The sequence below is a fragment of the Chionomys nivalis genome, chromosome 23, assembly GCF_950005125.1.
Source record: "Chionomys nivalis chromosome 23, mChiNiv1.1, whole genome shotgun sequence".
Classification (NCBI taxonomy): Eukaryota; Metazoa; Chordata; class Mammalia; order Rodentia; family Cricetidae; genus Chionomys; species Chionomys nivalis.
Window position 1 is genome coordinate 20,819,756 of NC_080108.1, and position 27,833 is coordinate 20,847,588.

At 40.4% G+C, this 27,833-nt stretch overlaps 1 protein-coding gene across 3 annotated transcripts in view; it reads left to right on the top strand.

Moving 5' to 3' along the window:
• The window catches only part of Mctp2 (multiple C2 and transmembrane domain containing 2), a 222,116-nt gene that overhangs the window by 90,560 nt on the left and 103,723 nt on the right, over positions 1 to 27,833 (top strand). For 2 of the 3 annotated variants that reach the window (XM_057756094.1, XM_057756093.1), the window contains 5 exons: positions 833 to 868; positions 10,233 to 10,397; positions 12,579 to 12,709; positions 21,675 to 21,861; positions 23,804 to 23,897. In XM_057756094.1, the coding sequence (XP_057612077.1) occupies positions 833 to 868; positions 10,233 to 10,397; positions 12,579 to 12,709; positions 21,675 to 21,861; positions 23,804 to 23,897 (613 nt within the window). Of the gene's footprint in view, positions 1 to 832; positions 869 to 10,232; positions 10,398 to 12,578; positions 12,710 to 21,674; positions 21,862 to 23,803; positions 23,898 to 27,833 lie in introns of those variants that run through there. The other variant, XM_057756096.1, reaches the window with a different exon arrangement.

Below are 27,833 nucleotides of genomic sequence, written 5' to 3' on the forward strand. Positions count from 1 at the left end.
ATTTAATTGCAGTATCCTGAACGTAAGCATGTTTTAACAAGCAGTGAGCTGGTGAGCCAGCCAGAGCAGAGCAGAGCAGAGCATTGTGGTACTGGGTACCAACTTGGGAGAGGAGAGGGATTTTGCTGAAAGAAAATTTCAACCCTAGATGAAACTGAGCAGCCTTTGCATGACAGAAGAAGGGTCAGAAAGGAATAGGGTGAAATGTGTTGGCCTTCAAAACTTTCTTGCTTCACGCATTTGCTGGATCAGAAAAATGGATTTACTTAGGCAAGGGTGATTCTAAAGTGTTTAGTGTCTTTTTAATTAGCTTTCAAAGTGGCAAATTTTCAAATGGCATAAATTCTGCATTGTTTTCTATTATTTTGGCTTTCAAATTTTAACCTATGAAAATAAACAGAATTTTGTTTTCTTTTGACAAAAACTATAATGCTGCAAACACGAATCAGCATTAGTTAAGAATTTATAGGCATTTTTGCAACGGCACCTAAACATTGTAAGTATAAGTAAGAAAAACCTGACCCTCCTTTTTGGAGATGAAATGATACTATTTCATTTAATTCAAAAATGCTATTGAGATAGGATGCTATTGTCTGCCAATGCTGATACGCCCTGAAGGCTCCGAGAAAAGGATGTGTACAGCCATCTAAGATGGTTTGCCTTTCTTTGTTTTCTTGTTTACATGAGCTTTTCACGGGAGGGTAACTTCCAGATTTGGGAATTAATAACCTGAATATAATCTGCATCATATGTAATGTAAAAGAATTTAATTGTATTATAAATAACCTACTGTTTTTCTGTTTCATTTTAATATCTTCACTCTACAATGAAGCGTTGGTCAAATCGGAAGCGGTTAAGTGCCAGCAAGGTAAATTTCCTTGTTTTTTATTTTTAAATCTGTATATCATAAAAATATATATTTCCACAAATGCATTCATATATATATATACATACATATATGTGCCTACATTTGTAAAATTAATATCATTTAGACATGATTTGTGTAAGCATTCTGTACCTCTTATTTTAATAAATAAAACGGAAGGGCCTTTCTTTAGTGAGGGCATGGCCAGATGTTAGAAGTCACACTTGTTTGAGTAGTGACATTTTATATGTACCAGTCATGTTAGGATTTTACACTTCATTAAGCTTGGAGCACTTAGATTGTGGCACGGTTAGACGCTGTCCCTTCAGGGCGTTATTTGCCATGAGAAGCTAACATGAGTCCCCCAGGGACAACGTGAATACCAGAAGAGTATGTGGCAGCCATTCTCGGTCTCCCCCATATCTCCTGGGACAAAACTAGTTCTCAGTGGATAGCAGTAATATTTTAAATATATCTTCACAAGGTACTAGTGGGTTTTACATTAATATATCTAAGCAATAGTATATTTCACAGTTTATACAAGTGGGAATACTAATGAAAACATTTGGAATTTAATCATTTATTAAGATAGTCAATTAGAAAATTATAAATTAGGTAACTAAACTTGAGGATCATTCTAGAAGAAACCTCCTCCAAAGTATTTTTTTTTTTTTTTTAACTCAAGTTAGCAGTTCTTACTACTTTACCAAGAGAGAGAATTCTGGTTAAATGATATGGTGCTTCAGGCTCTTAGTCTAATTTGATTTCTGAATTTGGGGCCTGATCCATGCTTGTTGTAGAAAGAGGTTACGCAGGCAATCACGTCTATATGTATGAGTGTGTGTGTGTGTGTGTATGACGCACACACACACACAAACACACATACACACTTTCTAAAGTTTTACTGTACAGTACCTCAGTTGACTCCTTTACAATATGGAGTCTGTATCACTAACAAGAATTATTAATATTTCTGAGAAAGAGAGAAAAAGAGAGAGGAGAGAGGGAGACACATGCACACACAACACACACACACACACACACACACAGAGAGAGAGAGAGAGAGAGAGAGAGAGAGAGAGAGAGAGAGAGAGAGAGAAAGACTATCTTGCATTTAGAAATCCATAGGAGCCAATGTTCTGATGCCACACGCTGACTATACTGTATCCACACTAACTAAAGTGTATCTGCATTTTATCTGCATTTTGAGCATGTAAACAGAATCATGAAAGGTCACGGGTCATCCTCCCATCTCACTGGGTTTCTTGCACTCTGGTCTGTGTTCAGAAACAGGTAAGGTAGAAGGCAAGATAAAGAACGGTGGGCTGCAATCTCAAGCGTTCTCCACCTTTGCCTTATTCCTTTATAGTCACTAGAGGGTAGGAGAACATCATTTCTCACCACAGAAGGGCGTCCAGCTCTCTCTCTCTCTGTATTAAGAGTTGCTGTAACCACCCAAAGCCGTAAAGTTTCCCAGAATGCCTTGGTGAAGCCTGACAATGCAGTATTTTCTCCTTTATTGATTCGGCTGCTGCACTAAAACACCAGGACTGTACATCAATAACCATCTTTAGTTAGGGAGCTTCAGTCTGTGGAAGAGCACGGGCAGTTTGTGGGGGAACATAAAGGCGAGAAGCAGAAATTGTGAGCCTGGGGAATATCGGAGTCTAGGGAGGACAGGAGAGGTTATGGAACAATGGCCCAAGGAATGAAGAGGGGTAGGAAAACCACCGACGGCTTGGATAAAGATATCAAAATTATGAAGGGGACAGAGGATCCGGAGAGCAGTATTTATATATAGATACTATAGAGTTATGTGTTGAGGCTGAGCTTTTGCTCTTATTTTTCTCTTTCTGGAATTTTGACTTCAGTGTGCCGGGCTCAGGAATGTTGTAAATGCCCAAAGCCACTGCATAAATTTAGTAAAATTCCAGACAAGTAAAGCTTGGTGAATGCTAGAAATACACGAGACCTGGCCTGGAGATTATACATTGGTGACCACCTAATGGGGATGCTGCTTCCTTTGCATCCGAAAGTACGAAGTCAAGGAGGAAAGTGAGATGGCTTGTTATCTGGCTTATGATAAAGAGTCACTGGGGAATTGTACACCTACTGATATTAATTCTGTATAAACATGGATAAAAGTCTCTGATCATCTATCTTTTGATATCTTTAAACCACAAGTTTTTTATTTAAAATGGTATTTTGCTATTTTGTCTGTGTGAATGTTTGCTGCATTTCTATCTTGTTCCACATATGTGTCTGGTGCTGCAGGAGGCCAGGGGAGGGAGTTGGGCCCCCTGAAATTGAGGTACAGATGGTTGTGAGTTGCCACGTAGGTGCTGGGTATTGACCTTGTAGCCTCTAGAAGAGTGGTTCCTCACCTGTGAGTCAGGTTGCAACCCCTTTGGGGGGGTCACATGATCCTTTCACAGGCACCACATATCAGATCTCCTGTATATAAGATATTTACACTGTAATTCATAACAGCAGTAAAATTACAGTTATGAAGCAGCAGTGACATAAATTTATGGTTGGGGGGTCACTGCAATATGAGGAAGTATATTAGAGGGCCCCAGCATTAGGAAGGTTGAGGCCGACTGCTCTAGAAGAACAGACAATGCACTTAACTACTGAGCCATTTCTCCACCCTGTATAAACTTTTTAAAGACTTTCATATTAGACTTAATGTTAGGAAATGCCTGATAGGAAGAATACATAGCTATGCATATAGAAAACAGTGTTTCTGTGTTACCTATGGCATAACAAGGATTTTAGTCTCAACCTGCCTCATATAATACCTTCATTTAAAGACTTGCTTCTTTTTCTCTGTAACTTCACTTTTGTGTTACCAGAAACGTTCCTGAATAAATGTATTTTTGTGGCTCATTTTAAAAATATGTCTCTGAAATTTTGCCCTAGATTTCAATGTGATGGATAGATAAGGATGGCATTTAAGATAGGCTTAGCTTCCTCCCAGAAAATCTTTTCAAATGAGCATCTGATGGAGTATTTGGGGTTTGATGTAATAGGCCATGGATTAGCATCTACGTTTCTCGCACTGTTGCTGTGTGGTACCCAGTGTGGCCAGGGCTCCTCCAAGCCTCACTTTGGTGTGTTGTGACGCCTGCTGCAGCTCTATACAATCCTGAGCAGGATTGGGATGCATGATGTGAAATTTCCGAAGAATCAATAAACATTTATGTTTAAAAGAAAAAAAGAAGAAGAGGATGAGGAGCAGAAGAAGAGGAAGATGAAAAGAAGAAGATGAGGAGGAGGGATAGAAGAAGGAGAAGGAAGAGAAAGAGGAGGAGGAAGAAGAAGAGGAAGAAAAAAAGAAGAAGCAGAAGCAAGGGGCCGAAGACAGACTATGTTTCCTGAATTACTCCAGCGAACAGAGGGCTTCGTGTTTATCAGTGTGTTCATTTCATTTGCACATTCTTCAATGTCTGTGCATAGTAACACAGTTGCACTATTTATTCCTTTGTTAAATTCAAAGCTCTGGAATTATACATTCAGACTGCAACATATAATCCATAAAGATCTATCTCTACATATCTGGGGGCTTATTTTATTCTAATCTAATGCATCTATGTATCTCTACCTTATCTCTCCAAAGTATGTATTATATGTCATCTATCACTCTACTCTCTCTAGGTTTTTTTTTTTTTTTTTAACTTTTGATGATAAAAATAGAACCCCAGGTCTTAGGCTAAATACACACTCTATGACTGAGCTCTACCCTTGACCTGTATCTGTTTATTTTGTCTGTTGTCTGTGCCTCTAGACGAGGTAAGTGTCTCAACTCTGACCTCCTACTGTCCTAAAGAAGCCAAGGTCACTGTGAGACTGGATACAGTGACCTCTGTGCTTTCCTGCTTTATGGAGGCTGCAGCCATTCTCAGGTTAGGCTTTCAATCTGCTAGAACGCGGTAAGCTCATATGAGGAGAGAGTCAGGGCACCATCATCCAAGCCGTTTCATCACGTCTGTCTTCTCGGTAGCGTTAGATTCAATCTTACACTAAAATTTTTCGGGGAACAGTCTTATAGTGGGCATGCTGTTCTCGAGTGAAATTGTGAATTAGAGAATTTGGATGTGTGGTGCGAGTATTCAGGGCCATATACAGCGGGACCCTCTTTTAGCCCTGCAGGGGGGTAGGGAGAGCCCAGGGTTTTGCACCGGGAATTTCCAGAAGATTAAAGTGACCATTAGTAAATGAGACACGGCAGCACGGAGATGTGGCCATTCAACGTAACGTAACGGAGTACCTCCAGGTGCCAGAGATTATACCATGTGGCCTCAAACAACCTGTGCTCCTCAGGGTAACCCATGGACCAGTCCCAGCTGGGATTTGTTACAATTATTTTAAAAGTCTATTTTTAAAGCTTTCTTTGTAAGTTTTTGAGACAAGTTTTCATTATGTAGCTGTGACCAATCTAAAACCCATTATATAGATGAAATTAGCCTTAAAATTATACCGCTCCTCCTACATTCGTCTCCTCCCACCTCCCCACAAGGACTAAGATTATGGGTATGCACTGCCATGCCCACTTTAAATGCAACTTCTCTGTTCCCATTTGTTTTTACTTCTCGAATCAAAATCTCTGCTAACTAGTACCGGCTGTGTTAACTAACCCCCCAGGTAGCTACAAAGCATGCTCCAGTTTGAGAGCCATTTACATGAGATTTAAAAAAATGTGGTAGGCTCCTGGAGATAGTGGAAGTTGGAAGTAGAGATGTCAGGAAGGGTAAATGACATGGTCAGTGGCTCTACCTGCTATCTCTTGGAGGATAGGAGCAGGGCTGGGGTTAAAATGCTGCAAGGAGGTGTCAGGGGCAAAACAAAGAAGATGCTTGGCATCCGGAACTAGCCCTGCACTTTCAGACACCTAAGAGTGAGAAAAGCAACACATCCTTTAGTTTAGGTCCAGAATATGCGAGCATTCACTATATTTTAAATGAAGACAAGAAGGAGGGACACAGAACAGACTGGAAGTCTAAGGGAGTTGACGTAACAATTAAATACTAGATTATAACTAGTGCTGCACAATGTTTGAGTTCCCTGGAGGCCAGGTCAAAGAAATAACCTCATGGATCATGTGATCTTTATCTTTTTTCCCTGGTCATAATAGAAAATGTATATTCCTTGTCTCAAATTTAGAGTTGTTGAGCACTTACAGATCTTGTCTGTTTATTAAATCTTTTCTTAATTTAGCCTTTATTTTCCAGTAGAAAACATGAGTGATAATTTTTTATAACTAAGAACATGAAATGAATACATCTCTTCTATAACTTTATACACTCAGTGTTAATATTTGCATCTACAAATACTTCAACCTCCATGCATACACATGTGTGGGAAATGTAGACTCTTTTCTTTGTGTCCTTTTATGAGGACCCAGGACCCTCTTTGGATGCCGTAAGGAGCTGCAGATGAGGACCTGTTCTGGGAGCTGATCGCCTGCATGCATGGATCTGGTCCCATTGTGCTATAAAGTTGCTGACAGGAAGCAGTTGAATACATGTTGAGAACACTTGAATATTTCAGCAAGGTCTTCTACAAACTGAGTGCTTTCCCTCAGCTCTGCAAAGCAACAGTCACCAGGGCTGGGGCCTGCTTTGCTTGCTAGTCGTTTTTCCTACAGAGGTGGTTGATTGTTTTTTCTCATGCATTTGCTTTTGTCGGCTCCCTGTGTTGTTGAGAGACCTTAGGAATGTAAAGGATAGGTCAAGAATAGGATTTGCCGGCAACACAAGGTTATTACCCTGCCATCACTGAAAAGATTAAAAGATAATAAAAAATTAAAAACCACACTTGCTTCTGCTTTTTCTTGTTACTCTATTATATTTATGTATCTATTTGTTTGCTTATTTGTTTATTGTGTACACGTGGCATTTTTGTGTGTTGTGGCATCTGAGCGTGTGTGTGTGTGAGTGGGGCATGTGTGCCTGTGTGGAGGTCTGTAGAAACCTTTTGCCTGTCATGCTTTCTTATTCTGTGCCTTATTCCCTTGAGACATTGTCTCACTGAGCCTAAAACTAATCCTTTGCCCTAAATCTGCTGGCAGTTTAGTCCTGTCTCCACCACCTACACTGCCATCATTTCGGATACCCATGACCCTGCTGGGTTGTTTTTTTTTTTTTTTTTTTTTTAATGTGGGCGCCGTGCTGAGGATCTGAACTCGTGCCCCTATGCTTACAAAACAAGTACTTATAACAACTGAACCATCTCCCAGCTCCTCATGTTCCTTTTCTTCCTTTTCCTTCCCCTTTTGTTTCTTCTATTTCTCTGATGTCTCTCACAGCACATTCCATTCTGAACCTTGCAGGAAACAGTTGGCTTTTGGCTTGCTGTTGAGGGCCACAGACGATCCTCTTCGCTCTTAACTCCATGCTCTACCATGACCTTGTGTTTCCCTCAACAATTAATGCCACCAAACTGCAATCCACTATATAAGCCCCAAATAAACATTCACTTTGAGACTCCATTCCTGGATGAGAACCTTTTGAGGTTCTAGAGGGAATCTCGGCATCTACTTGAAGTGAGCAGAAGTTCCTTTACTTCCCACTGAACTCTGGGTGCGGGCTTATCATGACTTAAGAAGTAAAGAAATCTTTGGAGGGTTGCTCCATTCGCATGAAAACAAGCATGCTTAATAAGCTGAGTATCACACCTTGTTTTTATTTTTCTACTAATAATTGATGTATGCACTTTCAATGGACATCCCTTTTTTCTTGCTAAGAAGAATGAATGTGGATCACAGGGAGTGGGGCCAGACACGGAGAGACAAATGGATCACATAGAAATACTAAAAGGTTCTGATCCTTGGGGAGGAAGGAGGAAAATATCACAACCCTGATGCACTATATTTTATCCCTCCTGTCTGTGGAGGAATTAGGGTCAGGACCCAGAAACTTTGCTCTATCAGCTGGTGTTTGTTTCAGCTCAGGTGGGGTGGGCTTCCCCTTTGATGGGTCATTTCCTGCTTTCCTATCGTATTCCAGGCTGCATTAAGATGACAAATTCCCCCTTAAAGGCAGGGACAGAGACATGAAAACCTGAGCTATTCAGCTAACTGAGTAAGTGCAGATGAACCGATTTATTGTGGGGAGAAAGGGGATGTTTGAAGAACAAAATAGGTTCTGCTAACCTGGCTGTGCTGTAGAGTACACACAGGATGCCTGGTTCTGTCATACTCTGTCTCTTCTCTTTGGGAAGGAAAGTCTAAAGAATGTCTTTAGATCACACACAGGTACACAGAGTGTGGGACATGCAAGTGAAATGTTTTCTAAGGTCAAATAAGTAGAATAAAAGTCTAACTTTCTCTCTTATCTGTGAAACCTGCAATAAATAATCCTCTTCTCCCACCCTGCATTTAGAAGGGAGGGGTGAAGAGAAAAGAAAAAAAAGAAAACTTGGCCAGTGGACGAGCAAGTCTATCAGATCAAACACGACTGTGTTAAATACTAAAATGTTCAAAGTCCAACTGAGATAGATAAAGGCTTTGATGGAAAGAGGATATTTCCCAGGGACATTACAAGCCATAATCCAGATGTTATGGTGTAATGCAACGAGTGTCCATGGATAGATCAGGAGCTTCAGCCAAAGCGCGCCTGGTGCAGGCCCCAGTCTTGCCCTCCCATGCTGTTCTGCCATATGGAACCCATCTCCAGCCCCCTTAATAACCAGCTTTGGATTCCATTTTCACAGAGCTCATAGAGCTAAGTGGGGCTGCTTTATGGACAAGTTAGATAGAGGCCTTTCCAAGATAAACATCCAATTTGAAATTAGGACATACTGCACCGCAAAATTATTTTAGGGCATATTTCATGGACATGCTGCCATTTTTCTTAGGCAATTGCCAGACTGTAGGATGCCCTTTGATCCTCTGTGGACATTACTCCCTGTTTTATAAAAGGGATTTTGAAATAGTTGCACTGTGGAGGGAGGAATATATCTGTCGGAACTTTGAAGCATGGCCATGGGACAGGTCATGTTTTAGATTGTTGGGTAGAAGTCAAACTTTTAAGAAAGAAAAGACAGCAAAAGGAGGAATTACAGCAGGACTTATGAATCAAAATCTCATTTTTCCTTTAAAGGCACACAGTTCAGCCTGTGAACTCAATCAGCTGTAAAATGTATAACTGCATATTCTGTGTTTGTATGTACATCTGTGGATGTGGACACACATAGATATATGTCTGTGATATGTGCTACTTTTGTGGTGTGATTTTTTTAAGGAAGTCACTTAGTTTAAACTGTTTTGTATCATTTTAAATTGAAAATATTATAAAGAAGATCAAGTGACAATTGGGGGTTAAGAAATAATCCTTATTTACTGGAAGGGCAGTTTCTTTCCTATTAAATTCTTTTCCAATTTGCATGTTCTAGTCTGCATTAGTATCTGTAAATCAGTTTCTTTCTCTCTCTCTTTTTCTCTCATGTGTGTATATGTGTACATGCCTGAGTGTGTTGTGTGTGTGTCTGTGTGTGTGTGTGAAGAAAATCCTTATGATCATCATGGTTAAAGTTGGAAGTACATCTTTCCTTAAAAATAATTCTGTTTATGTTTATCATACAATGTTCAGGAAAATCCAGAGTGGCATGGATACATGTCTTGAGAATGGTGGGGTGACATAGTTGGATCGAATAAGCTGATATATTATTATTGTAGACCTGACTTAATACTTGTTAGGATAAACTGTGACCGCCTGGTGTTTGAGCAAATTGGCGTCTAGATGACGACAAAGACATAGTAAGCAGATGAGGGGAATGCCTACATGGAGTTAGCCATGCATTGCTTTGTTCTGACGCTTGGTTCCATTGACATTCTTCTGTCTAGTGGGTCTTCCTCGAAAGAAAAAGTATATACTTGTTTCAATTCACTAATCAAGCAGAGTTTGGAAATGAGCTCTGCCATCTACGTGGAGCGTATCAATCAGGTGGGACTCTCAGCTCAAGCAACTAAGTAGGAAGGGACCACTGAGAGGTCAGGGCAATGTAAGCTTCACAGGGGCTAAACAATGCTAATGGGATGATGGTTCATTTGGTTGACTATAATTGTGGCATTTTGGATTTATAAAAATCAATGTTGTTTTTTTTTTTTTTTCCTGAAATATTTTAGAGAGACATACTGATGAAGGGCTAAATCCACATGTTGTTTGCACCTTTTGCTTAATTAGAAGCAAGTCACAGAACTGGGAGCATGAATTTGCAAAACCAAGGAATTATCAAGGCTTTTCTCCAAGGCAGGAGTAACTTCAGGCTGAAACAGGGAGGGCTGGGATTCCCGTTGACAGCCAGACTCACTTTCGAGAGCAATCAGTCTGTTTACAAGCTGTTTTGTTTATTTATTTATTTCTAGTCCTCTTTGATCCGCAACCTTCGGCTCTCAGAGTCCCTGAGAAAAAACCAACTCTGGAATGGGGTTATAAGTATAACGCTGTTGGAAGGGAAGAATGTCTCAGGAGGGAATATGACAGAGATGTTTGTTCAGTTAAAACTGGGAGACCAGAGATACAAAAGCAAGGTAAGTTCTGTTAACGAGACCAGGAGGCTATTATATTTCCAAGCGATAAAGATAAAAGTTTTCCCACTTGATATCAAGAGTGGAGCCAACTTATTTTTAGCCTCTCCCCAGCCATGTGAAGCAGCATTCCAGAAAACCAAACAGTTGTAGATATTAACTAAACTGATATAGGTATCGCCTACTGTCATTTCTTTACAGAGTATTTCAGAGGTAAATAATTAATTTTCATGTACCTCGGAGGTAAAAAAAAAAGCTTATTAAATCATAGTGCACCTATCCTTGGATGCTTTTTCAAAACCTAGAATTGTTTTTTGTTTTGCTAGATGCATGAGCTTGAGAATACGCAATGTGGGCTTCAAAGTCTGTAGGTAAAAAGTAGTTGAGTTGTCTTCATTATTCTAAAATAAGGCAACATACTACTTGATAACATTAAAACGCTGGAGATAAGTAAAAATAGTTTCAAAATTGTATGTTTGTTACCTTGTTACTCTTAGCACCAAAACTAGATATTTGGTGTTTCTGGGTTTTTTTTTTTTCCTTGAAAAAATAAATCACATAAAGTAGTACTAAAAAATAACAGTGCTTTAAAAATAAGTTGTCTGATTCTGCCAATCCAAATGTCATATAGTTTTGAATCTTAGTAATTTGGGCATGAATTGAATTAAAAAACAATGCTTTTTAAACCATGGAAATTAATTAGTTTCCAACTTTATATAACTCTTTTATGACTACCAGATAGAAATATTTTTCATGTTTTAGGAATTAAAGGGACTAAGGCAGTTGAAAGTTATGCCACTTGTCAAAGGCCACTTTAAAAAAAGCAAAACAAAACAAAAAACAATTCTAGGTTTTGAAAAAGCATCCAAGGATAGGTGCAGTGGGGTTCCTGGCATCTAGGAAGCAGTCAAACAGACACAGACAACTTGGAAAAGGACACAGGAAGGCAAGAAATTGGGTGCTGCCTAAATTTCAGTGCAAAAACCCAACATCAGACATCCTTCACTCCAGCATAAAGGGGAAGGGAAGGCACACAGTGAACAAGTGTGCACAATGAATGGAAAAGCGAGAGTGAATGAGACCTGAAATATACAGAGAATCATTTCTAGCACATCATTTCAAATAGAATGGAAAGATCACTTCCCTCCACTGAGAAATCTTTAGCCACCCAGGGTCAGGCTATGGATTTCTGGAAAGCTTGTTCATCTCTATGATGATTAGCTATTTAGGAGGAGGTGAAAAGTTGACTTTGACCAGTGTCTAGCACATTCCCTGTGGGAAGCACTGAATTAGATTTTCATTTCTAAGACATATTTTTCTTCTTGGGATCAAAATTCTATGATCTGATATGACAAAAAAAGTATAAAACCCAGCCCAAATATGTTTATATGACATGATAACAGCTGAGGTGTGAGCTGCTGTGCTTTTTCTTGTGTGGGGGTAGTTGGTGCCGACTTAAGAGTTGATCTGTGGGGTTAGAGCCCTGACTCAGACACCCATGCTCAAGATGCTTAATCACAAACCAAATTTCTATGAAAGGAAGAAAAATGAAGATCCTGTCAGCAAAGTCAGCAAAGCCACCCCATAGGCAATTTGTTCACACTTAGAGAACGCAGGAGCATGTGCTTGATTTTCTATAACTTGTTAATTTTCAAACATGGTAAAGTGGTATTGTCTAGTTTTCCCTTCTCCAAAGCATAGCGATTCAGTATCTTTGGACTTAGAAGTAGACGGTTTTGTGCTACCATATATAATAGAGTTCTTATGTAATATGTTCAAAAGATGTTAATTAAGCTCACAAAGTGTTGTTTTTTCTAATGTTTAGGCCGGGTCCAATATATGCACCAGCACAAACATTGTTTGCATTTGACACAACAGTTACAAATGCTACCTTCTGTAGGAACGAGTCCCTGCAGGCTCGTTGTATATAGTCACTGTATGTTCGTGTGGCTTTTACAGTTTCTTATGGTGCTCTTTTTTATGTGCTGGAGAAATTTCTACATATGTTGCTAAATCCCGAGTCCACAAGGGTCCCTTTTTATCCCAGATGTTAAGTGTATCTTGTTAAGAGATCCCGCCCCCTCATGGTGACTTCCTGCCCCGTAGACATGACATGAATGTGTAGCTACTGTAGCCATGACCGACCTGCTGAGAAAGTAAACCCTGTAACTGCATGTTTTCTAGACACTGTGTAAGAGTGCAAACCCGCAATGGCAGGAACAGTTTGACTTTCACTACTTCTCTGACAGGATGGGCATTTTGGACATTGAAGTGTGGGGAAAGGACAGGAAAAAGCACGAGGAGCGACTGGGCACGTGAGTCACTCTGCTACTTGTGGGGGGGAGGGAGGGGAGCTCCTAACTCTACAATGGCTAACTCTGAAAGAATGTCTTGCCTGTTTTGTGTTGGGAGTGGACACTTATCTCCTACCTCAAGGAATAAGTAATAAGCTGGGCAGCCACTTAGTGTGGGAGGCGTGTCATTTTTCTAGCTGGTAAATGCAACTCAGTATTTGAATCAGGCTTTAAAAATAAGAAAATAGAGTTGTTCCTCCTCATCTACGGGGAGATAGTTCCAGGAACTCATGATAATAACATACTCAAAGATCGAGTACATGGGGCATGTGTCATATTTGTATTTAGGTATTACAGACACTTGTGCTCATCTTACATCATCTTTGTCTCTGGATTTCAAATGATATCTAACATAATGTAAAAAGCTATGTAAGTCATTGTTAGGTCCCAGGTGACTTCATGTCGTTACTATGGACTATGGGCATATTCTTTAAAGCAACCATTGTATCCAAGGTTGGTTGCACCTATGCATGTGGACGCTGTGTGTTCAAAGTGCCCACTGCAATCTGTGAGTCTAGAAGTCTCCAGCATAAGTTATGTGCTGTCTCAGACCATTGGGATATATCTGTAAACACTTGCAGGATTTCATTTCAATTTTGCGATGTATCATGTGATTGAGTAGACGAAGAAGGTGAGTTGTTCCCCAGGATAGAAGTGTTTCCATGTCTTTGATGGGTTCGGTGACAAACCATCATGGAGTCTGAAGTAACAAAAGCTGTCTTGTTTATTTGATTACTTGGGAGGGAGCTGGTCTAAAGCAAACAACTCAATTGATGTGGTCGCCCGTGAGTGACATAATGACATGAGAATTATAGTTTCTCCATAGGATAGTAGTGAGGAATACAATAAAATCTCAAACACCGTGCCTGGACTGTTGTGGACACAAAGGAAACCCTTGAAGAAGTTCACCTTACCTCTGATTGCGGGCAGCTGAGCCCTGCCAGCAAAGGAGAGCAAGTTATCCAGTGCCTTGGGCTTGAGGACAATGAATTCCAGGGCCAGGATTGGGGGCTTTAAGGATCCAGTTATTTATATCCAATCCCTTTAGTTTTCCCCCAAGAAGCCTAACTTGTATACATATCTTCAATGATGAACACACGTGTGTAAAGGGATACCAGCAGCTATTTTCACTGCTAGCTTCCAGTCTGAAGCCTCAGCTCCAGGCTATGATCTGAGCCACTGCTGAGGGAGGAGAAGGTGCCTTCACCTCTCCGATGTAGCCAGTACACCTTGGTATTTGGGATTCCAGCCAAGGACAAGGCTTTAGTACTCAAAACGAAAGATTAACGTAATTTATCTGCTATAACCCATTCGTTTTACAGTGAGGGACTGCAGAAAGAACAGTAAGAAGTTCCAAGGGAGACTTGGCATGAGGCCAGCTAAGCACTCCTTCAGAGAATTGTCTTTCTGCAGGCCATTCTTGGTATAGGACGTCGGACCTGGAATGCCGTGTTAACCCTTCTTGCTGTCCGTATCTCACCATTCCTGGGGCAGTTGCAAGAGGAATTAAGCACCCACTGAATTCCCCTTCTTGTTTCTCAACACAGCTGTCCTGTTACGTGGTGTTCCCTGGCATATAACGAGATACTGGTAGCAGATTGGCTGGCTGTCATCCACCTGACACCAATTACTTCCCACAATTCTGCAGAGACAGGCATGTGCCTCTCTGCACACGATGTGTGCATTCCATTATGCATGGCCAGGTACCCGCTAAGGGAACAGCCATCCAGAAGCTATGGCAGTTTCTGCCTTTCACCCTGTTCCTGCTGAGCACAGTTGGCTTTGCCTTGCACCATTTTCTCTGCTGCCTATCTGTTAGGCAGCACCGGTGGCTTTCCTAAGTCTGCTGGACCAACTGGGAGCATCACATAGCATGCTGAGTCATTCCACGTAGCCTAGATCCAGCAAGTGTGGATTTGTCAGTCACTTCATGTCCAGTTACTAGTCTGGCCTTGTTTCTTTCTCCACTGCCCACGCATGGGAACTGAAATCCTCAGACATTTCCTACCTCTGACATCCTCGGTACTCTGACATGTCACAGCCCTGCCAGTATCAAGGACAGAAGGATCAGAAAGTTGGGAGTGTGGCTAAGTTAGGAAACTCGGAGAACTCTGTGTCCCGAAATGCTATCTGTGCAGAGGGTACTCGGGCCTCCGGTGATGAATGGCCCGGGGTTATTTTAGTGGGTGCAAATAATAATGCCTTGTATGTCCCATGTCACTGCATTGTCACGTTTCCGTCCCATAATAGGAAATGCTCTTCCAAACGAGTGTTATGGGGCTTCACAGAGACAAAAAATAACCAAAGATGTCCTGTCTGGCCTGTGTTTTGCCATTCAAGTATTCATTTATTATTTTAGACATTTCCTGTTTGTAACTGAGATGTCTACCTGTCTTCTCATCAGTCTGTCCTTCCTCTTTATGGTTGGAAAGGGTTTTTGTTTCTTATGGGGGCATCCTTTTCCTTTTTCCCCTCTTGCAATTTGAAAGATAAGAAAATATCTCTTGGGAGCCCTGGCTCTGGACAGCATTGCATTGCAGTGAATGTAGGTGTACCAAAGTCTTTACTCATGTAGAATATTCCATCTCAGATTTAATGGAGACATAATGACAGGAAAAAAAGCCCTGGATTTTGTAATCCTAACACTCAGGAGTCTAAGAGGCGAGAATTGTAAGTTTGAGGCCAGCCTGGGCTACACAGCAAAACCCTGTCTCATAAACAAACAAAACCACAAACCACTGGGCTAGCAAGTTGCTTGTAGACCATTCTTATGACTTTCTGATTTTAACTTCAACTTAAAAAAATTAGTTAGCAGTGTCCGTATGTGCAGGTTTGCATATGTCGAGACACTCACGTGGAGGTCGGAGGACAACTTCCAGGGCTTGAATCTCTTCTAACACCGTGGGCTCACAGATTCAAACTCAGATCATAAGGCTTGTACAAGTACCTTTAAAAGTGCCCTTACCTACTCAGCCATTCCCATGAGCCTACATTTTTGTCCCCTCCCCGACAGTTTATTTACCTTTGTATCATTTACTCTGAGACTTAGCTATTCTTATTTCAACTATTCAAAAGTCAAAGAGTCTTTAGCAGGGTAAATGAATGCCTGCTGTCTCCCGAGACCCCTCTTCCACTTTATTTTGGAGAGTAGCATCATGTTAATACTTTCAAACCCCTCGAAGGAAGTTCTCCTTGGTGAAGATTCCCATTGTAGATAGTTTGATATGGGAAAGAAACACCACACTTGGGGGATTCCTATGTGATTTTAATAATGAACCCACCGTGTGTCTGACTGTTTTGCCATATAATGGAGACCAAGGCCAACATTCAGAACATAAACAATGGTATATGCATTGACATAGTCTATTGTGGGCATTACATCACTGTTAGTAATTTTGGAAATTTTCTGCATGGCAACTATAGATCTGTATAAAATTTAAAAACGAAATTATTTAGTTCAAGTAAATTAAATATAAGCAATAAAATTCAGTATGTTTTTCAAAATATAGACTTTATGTAAATATGTATATTTATATAGGTGCTTTGCTTATAGAAGCTGGAGTCACATACACAATGGTGATCTTTAGATTGTCTCTTCTCTGCATCTATGTTCTGAGGCTTTCCGGATTCCCCTTTGCCATAGCATATCCACCCACAGGTTCTACCTGACACTCAGGGAGCTGTGAAGACGGAGTTGATGAATTCCCAAAGATGACCATGCTTTCAGCGAGAGCCAGCCTCCCTTGAAATCACACTGCCTAACTCACTGTATTTTTATTGGCAAAGCAACTATAAAAAGAAATGGTCAGCTCTGAGGCACAGAGAGTGAACTTTCTAGGAAAGGAGGGCATAAACCCAAGAGAAACCAGTCCCAGCTATGTGTTCATGCATTACAATATAACTAGCAATACAAGCAAGTAACAAGCCCCAGGAACGCTCCTACCTGGGCCCCCAGCACAGAGTTAGTTGTGAACACCATGCCCAGCTTTTATGTGTGTGCCGAGGATTTGGAGTCCTCCTGCTTGAACGACAATCCCTTCATCCACTCGGCCATCCTCCAGCCTCTGTTGTTAATGAAATGAAAAAGTATAAAGGAAAGATGAATATCAATTATTCCATTTTGGTGCTGTTTCAAAGAAATCACTTTCTTAATGGATATGTTCCATTTCAAGGTGAAGGTAGAGATTCTGTTTCATAGAGTATTCTAAACCCCATTTGCAAAGGCTGGCACTGAGAATGCACGCTCCCGTTTTGGTCTGCCTCACGGTCATTCCTCGGTCCCAGATGGTGTCTTAAAGTGGCTCTGACATCCTACCAGTTTATTAGTGGCTTTGAAGCAGTGAACAATCCGGGCTGGAATATTTCTCTGGACAAATTGCAGCCCGTGTCGTTGATCTGCTTTTACAACCGGGCTTGACACATTCCCCGTTCCCTTCCTGTTCACCACTTCCTCAGCCGTAGAGATTTACAGCTCTCGAACCGTAGCACTCTTTCCTGCCCCTTGCATTTAAGCTAAAAGCCAACCAGTCTGTAATATAAAACATGGAATTATGGTAATGAAGAAGAGGTTAAAAGCTACCACGACGAGTCAGAGTTGGGCCGGTTTGGCTGACTGATATGGTAAAATTATGTGTTGAATTAAAACATTAAAATGTTGTGGGATTAATGCAGAAAGACAGGAACAGGAGGTCAGAAACAATGCTAATTCAGCACTTTAACAGCCTGCCATGAAAGAGGGAAGCTCTAATAAATGTCAGAAAAATAATAAGAGTAATCTAGTCTCTGTTTTCTTCAGGTGGGTAGAACTGTAGAGATCTTAACCTCAAACTCAGGACAACCATTTACTGCAGGTGCTTTCTAGACAGGGGAGGCACAATGACAGTGAAATGATGGGACAAAGGGACAGGTTTTGATCATTTGTGACTGGGGTTGTATTTGTTCTTACCCCGTTGGCAATTGTTTGAGCGTTCTTTGTATCCACCAGTACAGGGCCCTCTTTTGTGCTGGGCAGGCTTCAAAGAAGTGAGGGTTAATTATGAAATAATGGAAGTGAATCTCCTGCCCTTCAGCACTAAGTTTTGGGCCTCTGCAAGTAGCCAACAGTGACTCTTCCATTGGTAAGAAGGTTGTGGATTCCAGAAGCATGCAAATGACCTTGGGTTTCTGGCAAAAGTAGACAGAGTTCCAGGGACAGAGTGACATAAGCAGAGATTTGTAAACTGAAGATGGGACAGAGAAGGATCAAGTGACGGTACAGTGGACCAAATAGCTTAGCCATGTAAGCACAGAGAGTTCAAATCCCAATAATCCACATAAAAGCTGAAAGTATAGTGTGAACAGCTGGGATCCCAGCCCTGCTCTAGGGAGGTGGAATTGGAAATGAGGAAATAGGGATCTCAGGATCCATTCTGAAAGAGAACAAAGAGAGCCTCTCTGAAACAAGGCAGAAGAGGAGGACCAGCTGCTGAATTTGCCTTCCGACCTCCCCACGTATCCCACGGCACACACTTAGGAAGTCAGCACAAACGCAGGCAGGTGTCTACAGAAGAGAGGAGCTCCTTTGTTCCGTAGATCTCGAGAGGTGGAGAAAAGCTGATGACATCTCTGCATGAAGGTGGAGAATAGAGTAGGGCATATAGCCATGGAATCCCGTGTCACGGGGGTGAATACAGCAACTTCTCTCTAGGTGTGCAGAAATCAGCGGCTTCTCTGCCTTTTTTCCCACAAGGTGAATCTATGAATTGTTCTAGTATTTCTGTCAATTTGATTTGCGAAGATCTGAAGCTGGAATGTGTATTTTCTTGTTCCCCACGGGTCCTATGGCTTGAACATCCCAATTATCCAGAGAGGGTCAGTAACCTTGCACAAAGAGGAAAGCCTGGCATCCTGGTGACAACCATATATACATCCTTAATGTCATTAACCAGATTTCTTCTAAGGAAGTTCTGAGTGGTTGAGTTTCTTACAGCACAACAATTTTATAATCATGTTTCTTTATCCCTTTTTATTGACAAACAGATCATTGGGTATTTTGACCTGGCTTCATAGGGTATAGTGAGATAAAAAATACATATTTTAAAATTTTTCTTAGATTAATGTCTCCAATGCCTTTATGGATCTGTTACTATTACCTTTAAGAAATCTTACAGTTAAAATTACTTCTGCTGGCATAATTCACCACAGCCCCAATAATCACATTTCTGTGCATCAAGATTGACAAATAGAATCCAGGAGTCAAAGCCTGCTTTTGTGTCAATGAAACTTTATTAGAAAACAATACTTGTTTCCACTGCTAGTAATCGCTAGTCTTGTGTTATGAGGGAGTAGAGGAGTTTCAGTAGAGATGATGATTCACAAACCTCAGCGACTAATTTCTGCTTCTTCACATGAAAGAGTTTGCTCCCTGTGAGAATATTCTGGGTCCTGCCTGTAACAGGCCGACAGGCTAATTCCGTGCCTTGCCCATAAAAGGTAGAGAGGTTGATATCGTATCCTCGTTGTAGCTAGTACAGATTAATCCTGCATCTACCTACAACAGCTAATGGGGAAAAAGAAAACGCAGAGAATTGTAGAAAGCAGTAACAACTTTGGCTGAACTTCAGAAACAGCTTAGAACAAGCAAGCAAGAAAACGAACAAACAGGAAATGGATCAAAATTATTTGGTACATTCCCTCAGACAAATGCATTGCAGTCATGGGGATAAAAATGCTCAAAATTGTCGGGCGGTGGTGGCACACGCCTTTAATCCCAGCACTCGGGAGGCAGAGGCAGGCGGATCTCTGGGAGTTCGAGGCCAGCCTGGTCTACAAGAGCTAGTTCCGGGTCAGGCACCAAAGCTACAGAGAAACCCTGTCTCGAAAAACCAAAAAAAAAAAAAAAAAAAAAAAAAAAAAAAGCTCAAAATTCAATGTATGAAGTTTTAAAAGAATTAAAATTATTTAAACAAACAAAAAGGATCTTCTTGGGTTGTCTTTTCAAGATTTTAAATCATAAAGGCATCTTTCATTGATTTTTGAACTTATGTTGTTTCCATCTTGAAGAGTTTAGGTGTGCTTTGTTAATAAAGAGCAGAGGCATTGCCTCTCACAATGAACTAAAAAGAAATTTCCCCCAAGTCATCAGTGAAATTGGTCACCGAGCATCACATAGAGAAATGGCGGTTCTAAACCTCATGGATAACTAGACAAAAAGTTTTCAATTTGATTAAATTAGAGAACGTATGTTTTGCTTCTAAACTAAAGTATCTTTAACAATGGAAAATAATATTCCTAAGTTATACATACTCTTGTAATATTAATAATGTGGGAGTATGTAGCTAAAAGATAGCATATAACACTTGATATTTCTCTATTAAGCGCATTTGGTTACCCACTCAATCAATTGCTTATTAAATAAAACTACTAAGTGACCCCTCTTTTTAAGGGTAGCACTATATTGTTTCACAAAAGCTTCTTATTGCTATAGAAGATATAATTTTGATTAAAAGCACAGAAAATGAAATATATTTGTATTATAATTTTACTCTAATTAAAAATATTTCAGAATTTATTATATACAGCATATGTAATATAAATTGATATAATAATGAATACTATATATTTATACATAATATATTATAATATATATAGAATGAAAATAAATAATACCTATAATATATATATAAAATAATCAATATCCCTTTGTATAATTGGGGTTACTTTACATAAATAGCAAATAAAAGCCCGTGCATGTTTAATTTTAATATGTGAATTTTGATCCTGTAATGAAAATAGGAATAGACTGGTAATTTGCTTTTTTACCTTTTTAATTGTGAGGGAGAACCCAATTGTTTCAATTAATTTTGCCTTTGTATCTGTGTGACTCCAAATTGCCATTACTTTACTGTAAGGTCGCCTGCTCCTAGTTCTCTGCTAACACACAAAGTCCCTTGGAAAGTTTGTATAAAAAATCTGCTTTCACTCCTTGCAACAGGCAGTGAGTGCCTCTATTCTTCCCAAAAGTCTTGAATATTCATCGTATTCCTAACTGTACAGAATCCCTGAGAATTGTAGAAAATAATGAAATCTCGGTGCTTCTGTGGCCTGCCTCCTCCTGCCCCTCAGTGCTTCCTGGCTTTCTCACCCACCTGTACCCTTCAAGTTAGACAGGGTGGTGGAGGGGAAGCTGAAGCTGGAAGTGCTAAGGCAAAGGGCAAAGGAACTGCTCAGCCCTGAAGCCTCGCCTTCAGAGGGTTTGCTTCTGTAGGTGAACGTGTCTGAGGGTTTCAGCAGCTCTGCCACACTGGCTCTTAAGAGGCAGAAAACCTGTAATGTAAAGCAGCTGCCTGACAGTGCTGCAGAGAAGGGATCAATCAACAACACATCATGCTCCCTGTGCCCATGAGAAACTCACCTGGGAAGCCTGCCTATTAGGAAACCACCTCAACATATTTCTGTAACTAGAAATTTGCCAGTTGGCGTTAATTGACTGGGGAGAAAATGATTTCTGCGTTCACCCCCCCCCCTCATGTAATTGGCCTGAGTTTTCTCTTTCTGTGCAAAAACTCCTGATCCTTTATTTTGGATAGGGAAGTCACAGGGAAAGCCCCTCCCCCACCCGCTCTTACATGTCACAATATTCTTCTCCCTCATTCTTGATTGCACTGTCCTTTTATGGCCCTTATTTGGCAAAGACCTGGCATCTCCTCCCCCGCCCCCCTTGTCATACTCTGTTATTGCCTTTTCATTGTCTTTAATGAAAGAGAATCCTTAATTTAGAGCACATTAGGCCTAGAGAGTACCCTGGGCCAGGGGACTCTGGCAACCTTCCCCGATCTCAGACAGTGAAGTTTGGTACTGAGGAAGTTTGTGTGAAATGGGGGGCTCTGGAGTTTTGCGATGGCCTTGGAATAATCCCTGCTTTCCCCATCCCCTGAAATGTCCCCAGGTGTAAAGTGGATATTTCAGGCCTCCCGCTGAAGCAAGACAACTGCTTGGAGCTGCCTCTGGACAGCTGCCTGGGGGCTCTCCTCATGCTGATCACCCTGACTCCCTGTACCGGAGTCTCCATCTCTGACCTCTGTGTCTGCCCCTTGGAGGATCCCAGGGAGCGGAAGCAGATTTCCCAGCGATACGTGAGTGCATGGCCTTGTCACATGGCCTCTTCCTCCCTGACTCCTCCCACCAACGTGCAGTTTGAAGTTAGAACCAAGTCTGTACACTGACAAAAAGTACCAATAGAGATAGATCTCTGTTGCAAGCTAAACTCCCTGTCTCACAAAATAAGATGTAGGGTGAATGGTATAGTCCGTATTTATCTATCCATTTATTTCTGGTACTATGGCCTTTATTGTTTCTTATTTTGACTCCTCCTCTTGGTAAATCAACACGTGTTTGTTATTTCTGTCATGGGCTGAATGCAAAGGCCTAGAATCCAGAACCAAGGCAATTCTTTATTCAGTGGCCACACTGTTCTCAGGATAGCGTGCAGTGCCAGTGCCTCCAGAGGTCTTCATTGTGGAAGTGTATTGGATTGGATAATGCTTAATCTTCACGAGGGAGCATTCCAGACCTGCATCTCAGGTCAGCACAGACTCGGCAAGCCAGTTTGTTATCTCCGGAAGATGTCTGGGCAGAATTCACTGTGGCTGTCTTCTCTGAAGAATTACTTTAAGTAAATGGCAGGTGAAAATAAATACACTCCTCAAGTAGACAGTGGATTGCAATTCAAGTGGATTCAGAAATTTATAAAGCATGCTTTATATTTATAAAACAATATTTGCGGCATCATGAAGACTGCTTTGAAAACGTCTTAGCATTTGAAGCTACTAAGGAAGTAGACATCCTGAGTTTCTTCAGTGAGCCAGCATGTGAGAGAGAGAAAGAATACACTATCACACAGTCTTTATATATAGCTTAGACTGGCTTAGAACTTACTATGTAGCCCAGACTTTCCCCAGATCCCAGTCCTCCTGCCTCAGTCTCAACACTGGAATTACAAGTACACATGCCTACCATCCCGGCAGAGTAGCCATTTGTAGAAAGCATTCTACCTTTAAATTATAGTAATATTCATTTCAAAAGCTTCCATATATCTCAAAACCTAGGTGGTTGGCTTGTTTGGGGTAAAAGTACATGGAGACAATAGTTTTCAAAAGTTCTTAGAGTTGCTGCGTGTTAGATTAGGCCAAACATACAGAAATTAATTTTGGCGCTTTTACCCTCACATGCTCAAATAACAAGGGTTTTACTATTGTCCCCTAAGTCATGAGAGCCTGCTTATCCCATCCTTTTAGTTATTAATAAGAATGGCAACTGTTTTGATGGTTTTGAAGCTATGTTTTTATTATACATCTTCTGTAGGCATGAGAATAGGTACCGCACCACTTGTCTCTGATACGCATGTTTGTAAGGATGCTATGTACTTAGCGAAGTTGTGCAGCACCAGCTTCAGAATCATGAGTAAATGTATTCAATCTATGGAAAATGTTAATTAAAGACTAAAGAGAATGTGACTACAGGGTGGTGCCAGAAGCCCAAGTTTTCATTTAATGAATGGAACAGATTTAATCATAGATCAGGAAACTGAGTTTCGTTCTATCTCCGATTATTTTTCCTTGATCGGAAGCATTTGCAGTGGGATGAAGGTTAGTCCTACAGTATCCATAAAGTTTATAATAACAAGATCAGCTTGCCATTGCCTTTAAAGGTAGTTTAAAAGTTGCCTTAATGAGAAAAGGCAGGGGAGAAGGAATGTAATTCCACCCACACATTATCCCAGTGGGTTATCTATGCTAGCACCGGGGGGCAATGTTAAAAGCAGATTGTGAGTGCTTCTAATTTGTTTATTTTGAGGCTGCAGTTAATTAATTCTCAGTCAATTTTCTTCTCATCTGGCTGTGATGCATGCCTAACGGCCCTGGTGTCTGACATGCACAGCTTCGCAGCTCTTCTAAGAATTTTATGAGGAAGGGGGAGATAAATCTGGAACATACTTCCGGGGGAATTTCACGGCAAGAGCGGTGCACACACGAGTTATCCATTCTCTCTTGTGTTTAACCTCCCCTGTCTCCACAGGCCTTACAGAACTCACTGAGAGACGTGAAAGACGTTGGCCTTCTACAGGTGAAGGTTCTGAAGGCAGTGGACCTCTTGGCAGCCGATTTCTCAGGTAGAGAAGAACACATGCCTCTTCATTCACTCTTGTTATCATGATTTGTCTTGCTTCAAAGTGAGCTTCAGGCAAAACCAGACACTTAATAAGTAGAAGTAATTATCGGGTTCCTTTGAATAAAGTAATAGGAGGCAAAGCACACACGGGAACAATTGTTTCTCACAATGTGCATTTCCCACAAAATCATTTCATTTCAAATAATGCTACCCAGATGTATTCATGTAGTAGCTCATTTGGCATTCCGAAATACTAATGGATTGATAGCCTCACAGTTTCAGCTTCTGTACTTGCAAACTGTGGTTCGGGCCCGGCTTGCTGCAGTCCCTCCTATGTCCTGCCCCCCTTCATATGCTTCCTTTGCTGCTGAATGCTGCCCTTCAATCCTCAACAGGCAATGCTTGGTTGATCTGAGCATCACTGTGTTAGTGACCAAGGTCCGGGCTCTGGGACTGCTTTCTGCTTTTAGCCGCCCTTTAGGAACACTCTCCTGGTCCCTTGTGAACTTGAACTTTTGGGTGGAGGCCCGAGGGGACCTTTTTTGTGCTGCAGCGGGCTGTGCAACATGTAAGGTCTTCCAGACATGGCAAAGTCCGACCAGTCACTTCCCTCTCATGGCTACATTGCATACCAAACACAACTGAAGGATTTGTGGGGTTTAATCTCTTGTAAATGCAGGCAGTGTGAGCTTCCTGCTGTGGGGGCTGGAACCCAATTGTGGGTCCTCTACCAGAACAGAAAGTGTTAACTTGTGAGACATTTGTCTAGCTCTACATTAAGTTTTAATAGGCGGAAAATTCATAAGACCAAGTTTGTTTGTTTGGTTGGTTTTGGTTTTTGGTTTTTCAAGACAGGGTTTCTCTGTGTAACTTTGGTGCCTGTCCCGGAACTAGCTCTTGTAGACCAAGCTGATCTCGCACTCATAGAGGTCTGCCCGCCTGTACCTCCCAAGTGCTGGGATTAAAGGCGTGCGCCATCGCCACCTGACCATAAGACCAAGTTTTTAGAAGCTTAACTTGATAAGAATTTTTTAAGTTTAAGCTATCCTTTGTAAACAGTTATTGAACTTAATTTCCAGAAGTTTGCACCCTGCCACAAATCATGGGAAGAAAGGACTACTATGTACTTATACGGAATGATTTATATCCACCCCAAGGAAGGTCACAGTGAATAGATTTTTAGAACTGTTTTTGTGACCTTCTAAAAGATAGTAATTTTAAGTCTTTTAGATATAATACTCAACAATTTTTTTATATATGGACTTGTGTCTAGTATATGTTTGTATATATGTGGGTACATGTCTATGTATAGATATGTGTGCATGCCCCCTCCGTGTGTGTGTGTGTGTCTGTATGTTTAGTCCTGAGGCTGGCTAGATTTGCCACATTGAAAGCAAGTTCCATATAGAGATTCTTCAATGCCCATCATCCTTTTGTGAAGTAAATTGTTGCCAAGAACAAATGTATCTTACTGTCAAGAAAAGGCTTTTGTTATTAAGACATTTTATATGTCATATTCTGTAGGTCTTTGAAGATTATCTATTTAAAATATATTTGTTTAACCTTGAAAACATCTAACATGATTGTAAGTTTGATTGTTATGGATAAATAATTATTAACCTACCTCTTTATTATCCTAAATAGCTTTCAAGGACTAAAAACTTTACATTACATCTTTAAATGTGTTACATAGGTACAATATCTTAAACAAGAGTAGAAACATATACACAATATAACAAAAATAACCTTAAATTTGTATCAATATACAAAAATTCATACTAATGTAAAATATTTGAGACTAGTAGTTGTTTTTAGTACAGAAGTAGCCCCAACAATCCAACCTTTTATCTCATCATTTCTGTAATATATCCCATTTTGCCTTCAGAAAGAGATCCTCAAATCTATTCTCCTTTGCTCAGATTTTTTTCCTGACATCGACTAATAATAACTTGTAAAGATGCCCCCTAAAAGATGATAAACATCCACAATCCGTTGAACAACCCCAAACTACCCACCTCACCTCTTGAGAATGTGGTTCTCATGTTCTCTAGACATGTCCTGTATATGAGGGTGACAACATCTTAAGGGGACCCTGAGAAAACTGGGATAATGGTTAAGTCCTGAAAAAACTAGCTATAACATTTGTTGTCCAGTCTCTGTGTAATGGGAAAGTGCAGGGTTTATTGGAAGTCCTGGCTAGAGTAATCTGTAAGGCTAGACCATCTCATCTAGTAGCTTTGAAGTTGTTCTGGATGCAGAATTTTGAGGAAACTGGAACAGAGGCATTCTGAGAGGCTGGATCACTTGGACTACTGGTTTTTGTTGGTATCTGGTCCTTTTTTCCTTTTTTTTTTCTGAAAACACACAAATTTTATTTTTTTTTTTTATTTTTTTTTATTTATTTATTTATTTTTTTGGTTTTTCGAGACAGGGTTTCTCTGTGGTTTTGGAGCCTATCCTGGAACTAGCTCTTGTAGACCAGGCTGGTCTCGAACTCACAGAGATCCGCCTGCCTCTGCCTCCCAAGTGCTGGGATTAAAGGCGTGCGCCACCACCGCCCGGCACACACAAATTTTAAATGTGACATATGTAACTGCATTAATACAAGGACAGAATGTGTAGTGTGTACAAGTCAGTTAAAGATTTTTTGTTCTAAGTTTGAACAGATAAACAGCATCTGTTAACTTTATAAATTTGTTTGGACTATATAGTCAAACACTTATCCATGCCACATGAAAAGGATGGCATGTAATAATAAGTCATGAGGTTTCTGTAGCCAACAAGATTTATCATGTTTAATCCAGTCTCAGAACTATTCCAATGTCGAGAGATCAGCATATATATCACTGATCCTGTAGATTTTCTTGTTTTTTTTCATGTCTGTAGCTAAAATATTCACATCTCCCCCAATCAAATCTGATCTTCACTAATTTTAAAGAGAACCATAACTTTTGTTTCCTCTGGAAACAAAGGTAAAACCTGTCCCCTAACACAACATAATTTTTGACTTTCATTTCAAGTTAAGACATGCTTGAAATATATAGTTTAGTTTAATTTAGCAGTTTCCATGATCCAATGTCTTTCAGCTGCTATTGTTTTTTTGTATATTAGCATTTAAAAATTCAAAGTCAACAAAGCACCATACAGGATCCAGACAACCTGTGTATTTCCCATACTTATGTGGCTTAATCTTTTTATATTGCTTTATTATTCCTTTAAAGACATTATTGTCTTTAAACTATTTTTTTCCATGACAGTGTATATACATTTTTTCTTTCTTGAGTATCTAAGTATATTTCTAAAACATATTGTACATTTTTAGAGATTTTCTGTGTCTGGACCTTGTTTACTAAGTTCCTGCAGCATTCTCTGAATACATGAGACAAATATTAAACTGCCATATCAGCTGTACCATGAGTGTGGCTCAGCTTTTGTGCATGGTGCTGACTGTCTCAAGCCTTCAGACAACAGCAATGGCCTGTGTAAGAGACCACAGGACTAGGAAGTTATGTTCAGTTTCTTGTCCAGACTTTTCTTAGCTTTCTCAGGCCCTATGTTTGGATATTTGAGGCCCCACATTGGGTACCATATGTGGACAAACCTTCTTTTCTGCCACCAGCCCCAAATAATGACATAGAGACTTATTATTGATTATGAAAGCATAGCCTTTAGCTTAGACTTGTCTCAAATAACTCTTATAAATTAAATTAACCCATTTATATTAATCTATCTACTACATGGCATTACCTCTCTATCATATTGTACCTCCTATTTCCTCTCTGTCTGGGTGGTAGCTCTACCTTTCTTCTTCTCCTTCCTGGAGTCCTTTCTGTCTCCAGAAGTCCTGATTAACCTCTTTCTAGCCATTTGCTTTTCAGCTTTTATTACACGAATAATAGCAATACATTTTTCAACAGTGTACAAATATTCTACAACA